General features: G+C 37.4%; 1 protein-coding gene across 1 annotated transcript in view; it reads right to left on the reverse strand.

The window, feature by feature from the left end:
* eys (eyes shut homolog) overlaps window positions 1-19,459 on the reverse strand; it is a gene marked incomplete at its 5' end in the record, with an annotated part of 292,239 nt that overhangs the window by 251,591 nt on the left and 21,189 nt on the right. Inside the window, 6 exons of the mRNA XM_084390837.1 lie at window positions 440-693; window positions 1,968-2,131; window positions 3,913-4,052; window positions 6,266-6,370; window positions 12,593-12,752; window positions 17,055-17,169. Coding sequence (XP_084246963.1) covers window positions 440-693; window positions 1,968-2,131; window positions 3,913-4,052; window positions 6,266-6,370; window positions 12,593-12,752; window positions 17,055-17,169 — 938 coding nt within the window. The remainder of the gene's footprint in view (window positions 1-439; window positions 694-1,967; window positions 2,132-3,912; window positions 4,053-6,265; window positions 6,371-12,592; window positions 12,753-17,054; window positions 17,170-19,459) is intronic.

The raw sequence follows: 19,459 nt of genomic DNA on the forward strand, positions 1-19,459 counted from the left end.
TACGAAGCGTTTGTGAATCCAGAGTCGAGTTTTTGGGAAGGTCCGTTTTTACGTGCATTTTACTTTAACGAAACTTTCATGAATGAGGCCCAATGTGAATTACCGGTACCATTTGAAACATGTTTTACTCCAGTAATGTAACACATTTCCAAGTAAAACAGGCCACAGGACAATTGTATTCATTGAGAATTAATTTGAAAATGAAAAGTGGAACGAATGAAGTCTTGCTTCTAACATTCATATACATAAATTAACTATTATACTTTAAAAGAATAGTTTCAAATAATTTATTTCAAACAACGAATCATGATTATGCTATACTTATAGCCACCTTTTCTCTTTTATCATAAGGAATTCAACATTGTTGATATTGAAAGCCAATGCCTAACAAAGGGCCAGAGACAGTCAGTGGTACCACAGAGTAAAACATTTAGCTTACCCTTAAATCCTGGAGCACACAGGCATTGGTATCCTGCCACCAGATCAATGCAAGTGCCACTGTTGGTACAGGGTGCACTTTTGCATTCATCTGTCTCAAGCTCACAGAACTTTCCCTCATATCCCAGCATGCAGTGACAGGTGTAGTTGTGCTGTCGGTCCAGACAGACAGCGTGTTCTGAACACTGATGCCCAGAGCAGAAGTCAATGTCAAGTTCGCAGAGGACTCCAGTGTATCCGTGACCGCAAAGGCAACTTGAAATGCATAAAACAGTATCTCTTAAATGGAATCCCAAGCAAAACAGCCAGACACAGTATGAAAATAAATGGATGAGTCATGGGGGAGGACGATGTAATTTGCTTAGCTTTCGATCACAGGAACATGCTATTTGTTTTTGCAGCTATGGGTGGTTTAATTCCAGAATGAGACTGTAAACAGCTACTGAACATGAACAGAATTTCAATTTTAATTTTATACTAAGAGAAGCATCCTGTTTAAAATGGATAAATCCATCTCAATGACTCTTTTGGGGGGAAAAGCACCACATTAGGACAACAACATGCTATATTAAAGGTATAATTAATCCTAAAATTAAAACTTTATCATTTACTCACCCTCATGTCATTTCTGAACCCTTATGCTATTGGTGTATCTATGAAACACAAAATATTTGTTTCCATACATAGTGACCATACAATATAAAATAATGTATAATTTAAAGTCTTAATATATATGTGGAATGGAAATGGAAATCTAATTTAGGGGGGGATCACTTTGATGCCACTGACATTCAAACTGCACCAGGTGCCATATCTGATTTAAGAGCAGGAACGTATGTGAGGGCTATCACCAAATAATGACTACATTTTGCCCTGTTTATAACACTAATCTTTCGTATGGCTTCAGAAGACTTGGAACACAGAACATGAGCCATATCGAATATTTTTAGGGTGTCCATTTAGGGTGTGCAATTGTTTCTTTTTTGTAGCCGAGCCTGAGAGTTCATACTCACTACAAACCGTCGGTTTATGGGGAAAAAAATCTGTAAAGGTCTTTACATTTTTGGTTCAGTAGAGAAACAAAGCATGCAGGTTTGCCACAACATGAGGGAAAATAAATAATGACAGAATTTTTAATTTTTGGGTAAACAATCCCTTTCACTGCTAAGTTTTATTTCCATTTGAGTTCATGCTAATATATATACAGTGCTGGTCAGAATTATTTGCCCCCTTGGTAAATATGATCAAAGATGGCTGTAAAAATAAATCTGCATTGTTAATCCTTTTGATATTTTATAAAAAAAAAATTAAATAAAATAAAAGATTCTAACCTTTTATTGAAGTAAAATAATTGAAAGTGGGGGGAAAATCACATTATGAAATGCCATGTATATACAGCCATCTTTGAAATGTATTTCATTTGTTTATAAAAACCTTTGTATGAACAAAACAGAATCCTATTTGAATCCACTTCATTTCCAAGCAGGGCATTTGCTGTATTCTAAACTTGCATTCTCACCCAGACTCACCTATACCCACCAACCTCATCCACGCAGGTGGCTCCGTTCTGACACCTGTGCTGGACACACTCATTTATGTTGACCAAGCAGGTCAGCCCAGTCCATCCAGGTGCACAAACACAAGCGTAACTGGTGATGTTGTTAAGAACACAATGTCCTCCATTGGCACATGGCTGTCAAAATTAAAATCAACCATTATTCCAGAACAAGCCCTCATTTAAATATGTGTGTAAAGGTAATTCTGGTCTTTTGTAAACAGAATTGCTTGGTCCCATTGCTAAATAAAACATGCTGGTTAATGAAGGAAAGCTAATGCATTTTAATTGCCATTTACGTAGGTGATTATCAGCACAAGTAAAACAAATCCCAATGATCAAGCGTGTTCAAAAGGGACATGCAATTTGCCTTTGGTATATAGTTCAGTGACAAAGCGTGCAAACAGCTTCACACATCTTCAAAAGAATATAGCATGCAAAGAACATTTTTTTTTTACCTGCTCTTTTCATGTGCTTTAAAGGAAGTGGAAGAGGGTGGTGTATGCATTTTAAATTAGTTCATGCACTAAAAGTGCATATGCCTTCTCGTTACTGTAAAAAAACCTGTTTATCCTTTTTCATTTATTTACTGTCTGTCTTGTCATTGATAAAACAGTTCAGCTGATTGGAAGTTTTGTTGGTGTAATGGACCACTTGCACTGAGCTTCGTGACGCACTATTTTCGGTTATGTTTACTTTCAATGTACTGTGGTCAATGAGTTGAACATAAAATGAGTGTCCGCAATAAGATAAAAAAAATTGCTAATTTTAATTGACAGGAGAAGGTATATTCTGATGTTCTGATGTGTTAAAAATATGCCATTATTTCACCACAGGGTGTCAGCGCTATTCTAAACTAGTGACCGCGACGCTGAAGTGTATGAGAACAGATGAATAACATCAGTACGAACCACGAATATTTATTTATTTGGATTAAATATTTGAATCATTCTGTGTCATTTTTCAATGTCAATCCATACACTATTTACATGTTTATGGCCAAAATGCTATAATATTCAAAGTAGTTGACTGTCATTCTCCTCTACGGTGTGTACATTATTGATTAAATAGCATATAGCCTATTTAACATCGTTACATTCATTCATTCAACTATTTTAAAAGACTGGAATAAACACCAGCGCACACAAACAATCCTTTTAATAGTCCATTTCATTTAAAAATGTAAACCCAAAAGGTATGAAATGTCAGAAAGAGAAAAGTAGTCCATTATTTTCCCAAAATCAAAAGGTCATTCTGAATTCCGTGCATGCCTTATCACCAATGATGTCATCATGGTTTGATTTAGGAATTTCTGATCGGTGGCCATTTTTTGCAGCGTGAAGACACACAATTATAAAATTGGTGCGTAATTATATAACTAAGTCTGAGTTTGTTTCCACAGTTGATATTATATGATATTAAAGTTTAAGTTAACCGATTAATGCATGCAATTTGTGAAATGTTTATTTTATTTTTAAACACTGGTCAGAGACATTGGGACTTTCCCATTTATCAGTAAATGATAAAGTCATTAATGGATACCTTATTTTTTGACATTGAGTCTTTTAATTACAAAATGTTGTGTTAATATCTGTAAACGTCAGCAGCCTTGTGTATTTTTTTTTTTCTTTCCATCACTGGATATAACTTTTGTATTGTGAATATTATATTTATATATAAATATATATATATATATATTTTTTTTTTTCATTTGAATTTGAATTTGAACATGAGACAGTCCAGTTTGTTTGTTTGTTTATTTATTTAATTTATTATTACTTTTGTTGGAATTCTTGTAATAATGGTGTTAATGCACATATAAAATCATATTTCCTAATTTACAGTAATAGTTGAGAACATTGCAATGGAAATTATTTCAATTACAAGGGATTAGAAGGGGCTGACCAATTCTGACCTACCTGTAGATAGCGAGGGCATTGAGTGTGACAAACATGGAACTGGTCACCTGGCAAATCCACACAGAACGTTCCAGGAGGACAGGTGACATTGGGAAATGCGCAGGTGTTTATGTCAATCTCACAGTCAACACCAGTGTATCCTGCAAAGAGAGGTGAGAAATGCAATACAATTTAAAGAATCGCTTAGCCTTTACCATGGCTGCCTCCTTGATTGGGAACTAAAAGAAATCTTGTGCAAAACTGGAATTTAAAAGATTAAACAAGACTGAAACGCCTTCGCTCTTGTTAATGCTTTTGAGAATGCACTCCATATTTTCCTCATGTCATTGTACCTCAATCAATGAGGCCAATCAATGAACATGAAGCAAGCTGGAAATCAAATTTCTCCCCCAACCTTTGTTTCTTAGAAAAAGAAAGTAAAAGAAAACGGCAATCAATTTTTTTGAAAGCTTATTCAAAGCTTAAAAGTCAGTCAGTGCAAGTGAAAAGAACAAAATTGTAAAGGTCAGAAAGAGGTTAGGCTAGTTTTTTCAAGGGCTTTTTGAGTGAGAGAAAAAACAAAACAAAAAAACTGGCTGGCTTGCATAAGTTTTACAAAATGAAAACCAAACATTTCAAAATACATTCACATGGAAGCTTAAGCAGGAAGTTCACACTTGTGCAAATTAAGGATGGGTTGATTAGAGCTGTTAATTAGTAAATGTATGTAGATTTTTTTGTCCTTTTTTAGCTTTAATATTTTTAACATGCCTTAAGAATGAGTTTTAAAATTACCACATTTATAGCAAATTCCACAACTTTAAATACATATTTTTTAATTGTTGGTCTATTTATACATGCAGTTAAAAACAACTTTTAAAAACATTGAGACCCCTACATTATGTTCCATTCCGCGGCGCTTCATCCAGCTGTTTTCTTATGATATTTTATGATTATTATTTAATTACATTAAACTGCTTCATGTTCCAATTCAGAAGAATAAAAAGGTAATATGTAAATACAATATTCAATATTCAATATTCAGACCTTTACAGATATTTACTGTCTTCCAAACAATCCAGACCCATATGGCTTGAAATAATTTTTTGTGATCTATGCTCACTAAATCATAGATTTTATAATGCCATTAAAGGCAGGGTTGCAGCACATTTTTAAAGAAGTTTTAAAGAAGAGGCTTTTTAAGACGTTTTTAAGACCCGAAGAAATAAAAATCAATGCTGCGCATTAGGGGTGGGCAATATTGACAAAAAATTCTATCTTGATATTTTCAAAGATTTTGTTGATAACAGTAATCAAGATGATATTTTGAGAGTGTGTTTTTGTGCTGGTACCATGGCTGGTTTAGGTCTGTTGTGGACAGCATGGTAACTACAAATGAACCATGGTTTTGCTACACTAACCATAGTTTAAACATGGTATTAGTAGTAAAACTGTGGTTAAACAAATGGTAGTCAATCCGCCAAAAAATAATTTGGGGATAGTTCACACAAAAAATATAATTCTTTCATAATTTTCTCACCCTCATGTTGTTCCAAACCTGTATTTTCCTTTATCCTCTGAGGAACATACAAGTTCTGTAATGTCTCACTGTGTTTTTTTTTTTATCTATTCAATTGTAGTCAACGATAAGCAAAACTGTTTAGTAACCAACATTTTTCAAATATCTTCTTTTATGTTCTGCAGAACAAAGTAAGTCTTAAAGGTTTGGAATGACATGAGAGTGAGTAAATAATGGTATAATTTTCATTTTTGGGTGAACTATCCCTTTAACTATTTTACATATACAACAATTTAACATACTTAAATTATGTCCACTATTTCAAAATGGCCTAGTCAAGTTTTTTTTATTATTAAAACAGAAAAAGCATCTTCAATCCATTTATGAGGAAGTCATTCAAATGATTCTCCCTTTTGCATCTCTTTCTCTGAGCGACGAGTATGCGTGGGCAGGTTTAGGGAGGGGGCGTTTGGGACTCTGGGTCCTCTACTCATCGAGCGGAAGGGAGCAGCTGGCAGAGAAGCATGCTTGTAACCCCGCCAGTGAGTTGCCAATCTCTAGGGTGAGCCATCAGGTTGCATCAGTGAATGCAAATCATGCCTCAGAAAGAGTGAGCAGAACCAACAATTACGGGAGGAAACCATATCAATGCGGTGGCCTCAAAAGGGAAGAGCATTTCATAACACAATATTGACACAATTCTGCAGTACTAATGAGCTCTGGCAGTGTGAGAACGGGAGTGATTTGTTCACCTGTCAGTCAGAGCTGTTGGTGCTGGCACTGTGGGGATTTATGGCACAGTCAAAAAAAGGGGGGAAAAAAAAGCTCTTTCTCAGGAGTAAGAGAAACTCATACCTGAAGGACAGGCGCAGTTGTAGTATCCAACAAAGTCAGTGCATGTTCCCTGGTGCTGACAGGGACTGGAATCGCACTCATTTACTTCAGCCTCACAGTAGCGTCCTGCAGGAAGACAGGGGTGTGAATGGAGTCTTAGTTAAGGTTTTACGCTCCGTCTCCCCTGAAGATATTGACTTCACTTTTGACATTTGGGATTTAGAAGTAAATTTAGAAACTTTTCCCCCCCATAGCTCACGGTGTGGTGCATGTCACAGAGAAGAGAATGATATTTTACAAAATCCAAAATCATATTTTACATACTGAAACACCCACAAGAAACTAATTTAGTGCCATTAACTGAGTCACAGTTCAGACAGTTAACGCAGACAAATAGTATGCAAAATGATGCAACATATGCAAAAAATGTTTTACAGCAGACACATGGCTATAGTGACAGTGGCGGCAATCCACCTGTCACTCAAGTGGCCACGCCCTTAATTATGCAGAACTTTAAAGGCAGGGTAGTAGGGATGCACGATAATGCATTTTGGCCGATATTCGATATGCCGATATTTTCAAATTAATTTTGTCCGATGCCGATACCGATACCGATATATACACATTTTCCCCCTGATATATTTACACTTTAATTTTACTGAAGAGAAATCCAAGTCTCTCTCCTGTACTACCTTTACCGTATTACACTCATGTGTTGTAGATAAGGCAATACACAAGACAAACAAAACAACATTTGATTCTACCATAAATGTATAATTTTACAAATGTAGACAGACATTCACCCCTGAAAAATAGGTAAATTATTTCACTTGGAGAATAAATGATATGCCATTGCCACAGTTTATTTTTAAGTTCAGACTTTAAACTTCAGTCCTTAGAAGTAAAATAAATAGAAAAAAAATTTCAAATAAAAAAATGTACATCTTCTCCTACTTGAACAGGTCTACCAAATGCTCCCCTGTTTTCGGTGCTGATGCGGTGGTGACCCGTTCATGTACTGTAACATATAAGGGTGGCGCTGCCAATAAAGCAACTAAAAGTTGTCACAGAGAAGCGCAAAAGTAATGATTATGAATTTGTCAAATATAGCAAGGAGACATTTTAATTGTTTATTAATAAACAAGTCTTTTCTGTGTCGGCTGCAAAGATGAAGTTGACTGACTCGCGATCTTCGGAGTAGGCTCGCGAGTCAGTCAACTTCATCTTTGCAGCCGACACAGTGAACGCGCCAGGGAGAAATGCACATTTCGGATTACATAGTTTTCTTTCGTTTTGAATTGTTATGTTTAAAAATATGATTTCAAACGTTCTGTAGATAATAGATATATTTATCAGGTCTGTGAGGCAAGTAAGCTATGCTGAGTTTCGTTTCATTTATGAGACGAACTCCAGTTCACGCACGCGCCTCTGTGTCGTGATATCTATTATCTGGTTTACTTATTATTTATTAGGCTAAATCCAGGCAATTGGTTGATGAAACATTTTTTTAAATTAAGATACAATTAATACAAAACGAAATTCACTTAGAAAGGCTTTGTGCTTTCTGTTTGAGGTCTCTGTGGAAGTTTTAAAGCAGTCTCTATCAGTGCCGCTTTCAGAGCGCTCACGTCCGTAACCGAGAACTGTCACTGTTTTTCCTCATAAATGTGAACACGAAAAATAAAATAAAATGAATATTTTATGCTCTGTGGAGAGCATAGTAGCTTGAAGAGTTTACATTAGTAAGCTACAGGACATCGTCTTTCGAAACATGACCTGCACGAAAGAGAAAAAAAATACTGCGGCATTCTACCCAGCACTTCTGAAAATGCACTTGCGAATGCGTCTCTGTCCCCAGCACATCTCAAACCAAACTGACGCTCATGCTAGAAATGCCTCCACATGTTGGAAGTTTAAGTTGCTGGCACTCATGCTATGTTCACGGTCGTCACGTGCACATAGGAAACACGCCACCCTATCGGCAAGGCTCATCGGCAGAAATATTCATATCGGCCGATGCCGATGATGGTCATTTAAAGCTTTTATCGGCCGATACCGATGTTGTGCCGATATCATCGTGCATCCCTACAGGGTAGGCAGGATTTTTCTAAAAAACTTTTTCCCAAATTTGTTTAAACTGTCTTTATATACCAATACATAATTAAAATGTAAGTACTCTGAAAAAGAGAGTATAAAAATCGAGTGTCTGTAGTCCTTGCAGGACTGCAATAAACACAGCTACTTATTTCCATTCACTCCCACCCCCTCCCTTCTGGGCTCCTTCCAAAGCCACGCCCCCAAAACACATGAACGCGCGATGCCGACCACTCAGCTGGAGGAGGACGCGTTTGCCAGCACATGTAGTGACATCATGTCAGAATCACATGTAATAAAATACCTAACTTTATCATTATGAATATAAACAACTAACATGGCTGTTAGTACTCACTATCAAGCTAGAATATCGATACTGTTAAAGTTTAAAATATATTGAGTTTGATTCGGTAACAAGCTAGTAACATAAGGCAAAGCTAAAAACAGGTTGCATTGATACACGTTTTCCCATTACCATCAGTTACACTGTGATGAAGGTGAATTTCGTGTAAGATTCATAACATATACGGTGTTTTGCACGTAAGAGCTTCCACGATGAAAGCACTGTTGGCTCTGATGAGGACTGACGTTACACTCCGGTGACAAGTAGCCTACCTTTCTACCTTACTAGTTCCTTTTTTTGCCTTGTTTGTCTTCGCTGACTGTATATGCAGGTACTGGGAATTTTGACTGCTCTTTCTCTGCCATTATTGTGATTCTTCCTAGCTTCCGTGCCTCTTCCCCTCCTCGAGTCAAACGGGTGCGCGCATGTGGGCAGCTCCTGTAGCAGCAGGGGTGGTAGCCATGGTAGTGAGGGAGAGGGACAGTCGCCCAGCCAATCATTTCATTCGTTCCAAATGGAAATAAGTAGCTGTGTTTATTGCGCCCTGAGAGGACTAGAAACACTCGATTTTTATACTCTCCTTTTCAGAGTACTTACATTTTAATTATGTATTGATATATAAAGAACAAATTTGGATTTTTTTTTTTTTTTTTTTTTAACCTGCCTTTAAGGCCGTGTGTCCACCAAAGCGTTTTTAGCCAGCTGAAAACGCTAGGCGCTCTGCTGAAAACGCCTAGCTGTGGGAGCTTGAGAGCGTTTTGCCAGCGTTGCGGTTTTTTTTCAGTTGAGACGGTTGAGACACTTAATTGCTTGTTATGATACGGAATATCCGCGAAAGTCTTACTAGTATCTCATTTCACACATATTTTGTTTCTGTGTTGATTCTATATTAAAATGTCAATACAATGTAATGTATTTTCTCTGGCTCTTGTTTTAAATGATTTTGTTCCGTTATTATGCTTGTTGTTGTCATCTGTTGACGTTGTACAAGCAGAATCATGTGGCGGACGCGGTTGGTCGGTGTGGTATTAGTCCCGCCCCTCCTCCACTGTGATTGGTCGGTTGGGTAAAAAGTGACAGTGATGAGCGCAGCGTTTTACCCAAAGTTGAACATTCTTCAACTCTCTGCGACCGAACACTCAGCGCTTCAGCGTGAAAAAGACGCTCAGCGCCTCGTTACGCTCATGGCGTTTTAAAAACGCGGCGCTCCCATTGAAATCAATTGAAAAAACACGCCAGCCGCGAGTAAAAACGCTTTGGTGGACACACGGCCTTAGGCTTAATATAATTTAAACGGATGAATTATAAAAAAATTCACCCCCCTCACAGTTGTCATAAAGGGCAAAATTAGCTATATAGACCAAAACCAATTGTTGTACCAGGCTGTTGGGCATTTTAACGTGGGGGTATATGATTGACTCTTTTCTGGAGCCTGTCTCTAGCGGCCAGTCGATGAATTTCAGTTTGCTTGTTCAGCCAGTTGCTGCTTGTTCTGAACTGAACTGAGCTTAAATGAAAATTATAAATGTTGCTTTGGCAACTGACTGAAATAAAAAAAAAAGTACTTATAATAAAGCTAAATAGAAATATTAAGATTAAAATGATAAAAGTACTTACAACTAATATCAATACTGAAAATATAAAATGCACCATTTAAAATATCTTTTTATGGTACTTCTATGACTTTTTTTGTGTGTAAAATTAGCTTGACAGACATGGTTAAGATTATTCAAATCTGTTCTCGTTTCCACAGAAAAAAAAAAAGAAAAAAAAAACTATATGTGATGAGTACATACTGTATGCATATAATAATTCATTTTAGGGTGAATTATTCTTTTAAGAAACATTTTTAAACTAATTGTTCTTGAAGAGCATGGATGCCAGCACATTATAAATAAAGCTGCATCATTACCTTCAGGTTTACCTCTGGAAACTTAATAAACAGGGCATGTGGGATTTTGTGGTGCATGTTAAGGCAGTTCATATTTACAGCAGTTCGTAATCAGCAGCAACTCAAGAACTGTTCTGAAGGTCGCATTCCCAACTGATTGGCAGATCTGAGTCCAATATTGTTCATCCGCACGCTATTTCGTAACAGTTAACTTAACATGGAATCAAATCAATCAAATCTTTGCATGGAAAAAGCAAGGCAAGCTGTAGAGAGAAAAAAAAAGATTTGAAAGTCTTATCCAGTGCAAGATCTGCTTCACCGACGCTTTTCTCTGCTGTGGCAGAAGTCACATTATCTTCCCTCAACATGTCGTCTGACTTTTGGAGGAAGATTATAATGAAAGCACTTGACATTTCACATCGGCCTTCTGGCAATACTGTGGTGAGAAATGGGACAGGGACGGTCGTTTTTAAGTCTCTAGGGTCATTAATCGAAGGAGATCGCTAGCATCATCGAGACGTCTAAATAAAACATCGAGGTTTCAGCTGTGACATGTTTTCTCCTAGTAGTATTCTAATCCATTATATAGCCCACAGAGAGGCAGAAATCGTCAGGTGCCTCTTGTCGCTGACAACTGGGATGTGGAAAGATGGATTTCTTCATCCGCTAAGAAGGGAAATAGAGCCATCAAGGAGACTGAGAGGTGATAACAAGGACACAGAAGCATGAGCGATTATCCCGTTGACAATATGAGATCCGCTATGTAATAGTCAAAGAAATGGGCAATACAGCTTCATTACGTGTTACGGTTTATAGGTGTCATGAAATGCAGATCATCTATAATTCATGTAAAGTGCCTATAAAAGACTTCATATTTTCCTATCCAAGAGCATTAAAATGCACTGCATATCACCGAGATCAACACGTCATGACGGATGAAATCCAGTGAATCATTCCTCGTTTGTTTATTTGTTTCTGGGTTGTTTAGGCAAATAGATCCTCCTGTGCTCATGTGCTGGTGGCCAAGCTAATGAAAGATCTTGCTTTCCGAGTTCGATTTACCGATTCAGTGTTCTCTAACCTCTATTTGCCCTTCATTTAGCAGGCATGATGAAACAAATTATAGAATAATCCAGTTAGGAGGGCAATGTGCAAAGATGAGTTACGGTAAAGAGATGCCTCAGGGCAGCCGGACTCGTCTCGGTGGGACACACACTCTGAGTCACATTACAGCGGATGATATAGACGTTGGACATGAAACTGTGTCATTCAGGCTAGGGCAAAATTCAGAACTGGCTCCTTTTCAAATTCATGAGTTGGAATTTGAATAGAACTGGCCATGCCCACAGGATATTAAATGACAAGAAGAGTAATTAAAAACTGCAATTCCAAGAATTGGTCTAACACAAATTGTGTAATGAAACATAATTACATCATCAATTAAGACTAAATATGCCTATTTTTTTCCTGGTAGAATGTTTTCCTCAGTATGTCAAAAAAAAGCCCCCAAAAAACTGATTATATATTGATGGTTGGTTTCATTTTGAAAGAAAGTTTTGAGTTAAAGTAAAGTGAATTAATTGTTCTCCCAGCATAAATATTACAATAATATTTCTGGGAGTTTCCTTTCATTCAAAATCAAATTCTTAATCCAGTTTGCTACCTTAATTAAAATTCAAGAATTATATTATATTTTGCATTCAGTTTTGAGGTAAGTCTGAGTGTCATGTTACTTTCTCAAAAATGTCACCAGCAGAACACATCCACGAGCTGACAGAAATATTTGATATGCTATATTCTGAATTAAACAGATATAGCTGATATGTAAAAAAAAAAAGTTTTTGCTATATGCAATCTCTGACATCGCATGAAAACGTGACTATAATTTCCCTCTCCAATTCTACTGTAGAAAGAAAAATCAGTGGCTTTAAAAAAAGCTTCTGCTGCCAAACTCTCTGCAAACTTCAACATAAATCAAGATAACATATTCCGGAGTTTGTTGATATAGTTTTCTTTTAACCTGTGTATCCAGGGAGACAGGTGCACATATAGTGCGGGGGTGCAGTTGGCTGACTCATACTGATGCAAGTAGCTCCGTTCAAGCATCTGTTTGGATAGGCTAAGCATGCGTTATCCAAGTACTGACAAAACTCCCCCGTCCATCCTGGTGTACAGAGACACTGTCGGGGGAAGACAAAAAAAGTAGTAATTAACCTGAATTATTAGATATTCAATAAATCAGCAAAGCACTAAATACTTCTACAATCATGTGTTTTATATATATATATATATATATATATATATATATATATATATATATATATATATATATACACTGCTGTTCTAATAGTTTGTTTAAACATGCATTCAAGCTTTTGATTAAAAGGTAATTATACTTTTCAATCCCCTATGGTTTTACTAAATATCCTTAAATCAGAAAATAAATAAATAAACTTAGCTAATTCAGTCCTTGGTAACTCCAAGAATCATTACTCAGAAGACACTTATACAGCATAGAGTTTAGGAAGATTAAACGGGGAGACAGGAAGTTTCAGAAAAAATAAATGTTGCTGATGACCAACAAATTCATCACCAATTTGCTAATGAAACCATGTGGCCTGTTTCCTGGACTATGTCAAAGTTTTAATTAAGGATGTGACTGATTAGAAATTACACAACCAGATGCCTCCAAACAGCATGTTAACCAAATCAGCTCTTATAATAACTAATGTTTACATCCATTACAGAAACTTCTGCAGAGAAATTCCAATGCGCAACAGTAGCCGTGCAGTTTTTCAAGTTTTCAGGTTATTTTTAAGGAAAGCCATACATAGCATCCAAAGTTTTCAAGCTTTTGAGCTCACCGGAACGTTAACAGCTTACTGTAACATAAAACAGAGAGCTTCTGCTTTCTTACATCTTTCAGAGTAAATGCTGACACTCTCAAAAACTATTTTTTCTCTTCCTTTTTGAGAATGTTGATATTTTTCAAGCCTCATTTTGTTCTTTTTATACATGTACTGATTAATGAAAGGGTTCAACAACTTTATTTTAATTGTGTCATTATTCATTCACCTGCATGTCGTTCCAAACCTGTATTCTATTATTTTTCTAAGGAACACAAAAGGATAAATGTAAAAAATATTTTCATTTTTAGATGAACTATTTATCTGTCAGAATCAATCATAGGTCATTCACTCAATGTAAGACATCGCTTTAAAAATATTTTTGCATTATTTCAAAAGAGCATTTAAATTCATACATTTTGCATAACTGTGAAAAATCCCCATGTATGAACAACCAATATTGATAGTTTAACAAATTGCACTTGAAGTAAATCAATCCATGTGAAGCGCATATTCTAGAGCACTTCATAACAAAAACAGATGCGACTACGTCAATCGACAGTGGATAACTGTGACACATCACTCAAAGTGCAGATCTGTTGATGGGGGTGACAGAAAGATGATATTGAAATAGAAGAGGATGGCTGAAACCTTGAGACACAAGCATAAATCAAGGATGCTTTAATGTGACTGCGAGACTGATAAAAAAAAAAAAAAAAGTAAAAACTATAATAAATTAATAGATGTGCATTAGCCGCTGTGGTGGGGAGAGATTTTTGGTTAATGTTGGGATGATTATTTGTCATTTCACGACTGTATTTGCATTGCCATATATATATTTATACGGTGGCCCAGTAGTGCACAACACAACGAAATTTTAAAAGCAAACATAAGTTCACAACACAACGAAATGAATCCACAACACAACGGAAATGAGCCACAACACAACGGAAAACGTACAACACAACGAAATAAAGCCGCAACACAACGGAAATGCCCCCGACCACTAGAGGGCTCTCGGAGCGCGATAAAGTTAGTTTTCCATGCCACTGAGTCTAAAAAATGTAACAACACCACTATTAGTTTTAACAGTATGTAGCTAACCATTGTATATCGACATTTATTAATTCAAAATCACCTACGTGCATTATAGCTGCATATTTATACTCTAATTCACCTAAAGGTTTTTTTTTTTTTCATGTCCCAAAGCTTGTGGTAGGTTCCTAGTGTCCAGACTGACTTATTACAGGTAAAATTGTACCAATACCTTCCTGTAATTCTGCAATTCGCCAAATGATTTTTATTTTTATTTATCAAATTATATTATAATAAATTATAGGTTTTAACCACTTGGTGGAATTGCCAGACGTTCCCTTAGGGATGCGCTGTTGTAGCGCGTCAAAGCATTCTCCAGTATAAATACGCAGCTATAGTTCATGTAGGTGATTTTGAAGTATATTTTATGTCGATATACAATGGTTACACTGTAAAAACTAATCCCTTTAAGACTGCAGGAAAACTAACTTTACCGCAATCCGAGAGCCCTCTAGTGGTCGGGGGCATTTCCTTTGTGTTGCGGCTTTATTTCGTTGTGTTGTACATTTTCCGTTGTATTGTGGCTTATTTCTGTTGTGTTGTACATTTTCCGTTGTGTTGTGGCAGTTGGATGCTCATTATTATCTTACTTTTGTTTATCAAGTAAAGCTGTGGACGGTAGAACGGGTGACAAACAGTTACACGAGTTCGATTGGGGAATAAAGTGCAAGTTCTGAGATGCCAATCGCCTCTGTGAGTCTGCTGGCCTCTGTAATAACTTCATCTGTGAGCTATCCCTATTTCTCCTCCTGACACAACGCGTTACAAAGCGTTGGACATCGAACAGGCACAGATAACCTCTGAAGATGTCCAGTCCATCAACAAGAACGATATTTACTCGAGTCTGACTCCTTGCTCGGTCAGTCTGCCGTTTCCTCTTTCTTTGGTCCTCCGACAAACCTTTCCTAGCTTTCTGCTTCTTTTTTACCGGTTCAGCCATGACTAAAGTGTGAAGAACTCAATATATAACGTTACCTTTTTCTACGTGTACGTGTGCACTGTGCAGTGCCGTAAAGCAATTCGTTACATCGCGAGACCTGATATCATGCGATACTTCCTGACGCCCGCCGGCCCAAAGTTGCAAGGGTGGTTTTTCGGCTCACAGGCGCTTGGGGGGTACGAGACGACCACCATTCAACCCGAAATAAGTCATATAACTATTCCAGTGACTCCGAAGCTGTTCGGTTAAGGTAAAAAAGTTGCTTAGAGCACCTTTAATTTCGTTGTGTTGTGAACATATGTTTGCTTTTTAAATTTACTTGTGTTGTGCACTACTGGGCCACCGTATATTTACACTCATCTGCCACTTTATTAGATACACCTGTTCAACTGCTTGTTAAAGCAAATATTTAGTATGCCAATCACATGGCAGCAGCTCACTTCATTTAGTCATGTCATGGTTAAGACGATCTGTTAAAGTTGAAAGTGAGCATTGCAATGGGGAAGAAAGATGATTTAAGCGACTATGAACGTGGCATGTTCTTTCAGTCTTTCATAAACAACCATCAGAAGGGTTTACAGAGAATGGTCCAAAAAAGAGAAAATATCCAGTGAGAGGCAGTTCTGTGGGCAAAAATTCCTTTTTTGATGCCAGAGGTCAGAGGAGAATGTCCAGACTGGTTTAAGCTGATAGAAAGGCAACAATAACTCAAATAACCTCTCATTACGACCGAGGTCTGCAGAAGAGCATCTCTGAATGCACAACCCATCGAACCATGAAGCAGATGGGATGCAGCAGCCGAAGACACACCGGGTGCCACTCCTGTCAGCTATAAGAACAGGAAACTGAGGCAACAAAAAGCACTTTCTTTCCAAAATTGGACAATAGAAGATTGAAAAACATTTTGCCTGGTCTGATGAGTCTTCGATTTGTCAGTGGTTCAGGCTGGTGCTGGTGGTGTAATGATGTAGGGATATTTTTTTGGCACACTTTGGGCCCCTTAGTACCAATTGAGCATTGTTTAAATGCCACAGCCGACCTGAGTATTGTTGATGACCATGTGTTATGACCACAGTGTACCCATCTTCTGATGGCTTGTTCTAACAGGATTATGTACCATGTCACAAAGCTCAAATCATCTCAAACTGGTTTCTTGAACATGATAATGAGTTCACTATATTCAAATGGCCTCCACAGTCACCAGGTCTCAATCCAGTAGAGCACCATTGTGATGTGGTGGAACGAGAGATTCACATCATGGATGTGCAGCCGACAAATTTGCAGCAACTGTGTGATGCTGTCATGTCAATCTGGACCAAAATCTCTGATAGGCCAATTTGTTTCCAGCATCTATGTCGTGAGGAAGTTCTGAAGGCAAAAGGCAATCCATCCAGTACGAGCAAGGTGTACCTAATAAAATGGCTGGTGAGTGTATATAGACAACATTTCCCCTCCAACTTCCTAACACCACGGCATTTACATCTCTTCTAATCCAAAGGTTCTCATTTAACTTCACTTTAATGGAGTAATATAACAGATTTATGTTATCTGAAATTAAGTTTTATGTGCAAATAAACCACTGCAAAAATTAGGTTACTTACATTATATCCTCCAACTAGGTTGAGACACAATCCCTCATTCAGGCAGTTAACACTGAGCAGCTTGCAGAAGTCAATTATTTCTTCACAGTTCTTCCCAGAAAAACCTTGTAGGCATCTACAGGAAGATGACATTAACTTTAGCCACATATAAAAATAGATTCCAAGAGGGAAAAAAAATGGCACAGAGTAACAATCACAGTAAATGCAGGCACTTTACTGCTGTTTTTAGACGTCACTGGTGTGTCATGATGACCGTAATGCTCCTTGGTGACATTTGTGGAGAATTAAAAGACCCTTAAGCAAACGCATGACAAGAATGTCTGTCAAATGTTCAACCTCTGGCACATATTCTTCATATATCCTCTTGTTTCCTTGGCCTCAGTCAGATCTTTACCTTCCTTCTGCTGTGATAAGACTTCAGTGAAATTATTCTGACACAAAGGCAAGATGACTCAATTATTAACACAGACTCCCAGGTGACCAACTGCTATTGCTTTTATCTGCCCTTCTCTTTACACACACACTATCACCCTCTAGTCATTCTTTTTCTCAATTTTTAATTCATTTTTCCACTTTCAATGTCTATCTTATCTTCCGTTTGTCTTTTAGTCGGATGGGCCATCAAATGTATTGATTCAAGTAATCTTTGCTAATAAAAACTAGAAAGATGAACAGGAGCAAGAGAAGACATAGCCGGGAACCCCCCAAGGACTGGAAGAACTCATAAAGCAGCCGAAACTGTAGCAGATTCCCTCATTATCAGCAGGAAGTAATTCAAAAGCTGTCAAAGGCTGAATATTGAACCTTACAACTGGAAATATAATGAACATTTCACTCTCTACAGAATGTATTCCTATTTTTGGCCAATATAATCACATACTAAGAAACACACACAAAAAACACAGTGCTATTGTTAATAGTAAAATGACTATTGTTTTGCATTAATAAGTGCAGTTACTACTAATATATATGTTATTTCTTGGAAATGCACATTTGACAGTAGAACACTGAACTTGAGTTGAGATGCAGATAAAATGTACTTTTAACAACAACCTTAATTTTATATAGGAAGTGGAAATGGCTAATAATAATTCATTATAAGTAGGCAACCAGTCATGGGCTATAGGGTGATATGGCTGCTGGCTCCTCTGCTGCCATATACTGGTTATAGTAGTAATTTAATTTCATATATATATTTTAATTTTTTTAAATAAAAGCATTTGCTTGTCAAGTGTTAGTTTTTCTACATCTTGAAACTTTTAGTTTTACAAAAAGGGACAGTCTTTGAGAGCTGAAGAAATAATGTTTTTGTCTTTGAAAAATGCTTGAATTTCACTCTCAAAACATTGTACAAACCCTGAAATGAATAATGTAAAAACATTAAACTATTTTCCCCTCAATACCATGGTTACAGTTAGCATTAGTACATTAAATGTTGGTGATTTGTGGACTGAAAAGCCTTCTTTAACTTGTTCATTTATGGCACAATGTTTCTCCTGGTTTCTACGTCAACACTGTTTGATCTGATATGGTTTTATAACAGAAAATTCTGCGCTGAATTCGAATGCTTCTCGCTAGATCTCGCAGCGATGTTATTATTCCGAGGTTAATTCAAATGCTTTCTTACCGGATCATGCTCGAGAACCTGTTCTGAGCTTGCTCTGCACTATTATTGCCCAGAGCCAACAACCAGTCCACGCTGCGCAGCTCAAACGAGTAGTGCGATTTCATTCCACTTTCATTTGCCATTTGATGTTTCTCATATGCAACAGAAATGCAGCTCTTATCATCTGTGCAATGTGGTGGTGGCACCAGTGCGAAATTTAGTGCGACCAAAAATGTGACCATTTGGTTGCAGTCTGGAGCCCTGAGAATATGAAATATATGTAACCCCTTTAAATTTAGGTTGTTAACAGACGCTCTCGGTTACTAACGTAACCTCGGTTCTCTCTAGATGAGGGAACAAGTGTTGCGTAAGCTAGCTTACGCTACGGGAAAATCCCTTTTCTCGAGAATACTGAAGCCAAAAAATTATCTTTAATTTTGTATTAATTTAAAACGCATTGCTGCACAGGCAGACCTAGGCAAGGCAGCTTGCGCGCCTATTGGTTGCTCTGCAGAAACTGCTGCAACCTATCGAGGGACTGCTCGTGACGTAAGCACCAATGAGGGCGCGGGTGCCCATGCACGTCACGTCCCACCAGAATGGGCGTGGCTCTGCCTATATAAGCTGAGTCCAGATAGGTTGTTGTTTGGTTTTTCATACTGAAGCGAAACCAGAACGTAGCACAAGCATGGCAGGGTTACGCAACACTCGTTCCCTCATCTAGAGAGAACTCTTATGAGAGTACTCTCGTGTTGCGTAAGCTAGCTTACGCTACGGGAACCCAATGTAAAACGGTGTG

Source organism: Rutilus rutilus (assembly GCF_951802725.1).
Source record: "Rutilus rutilus genome assembly, chromosome: 20".
Lineage (NCBI taxonomy): Eukaryota > Metazoa > Chordata > Actinopteri > Cypriniformes > Leuciscidae > Rutilus > Rutilus rutilus.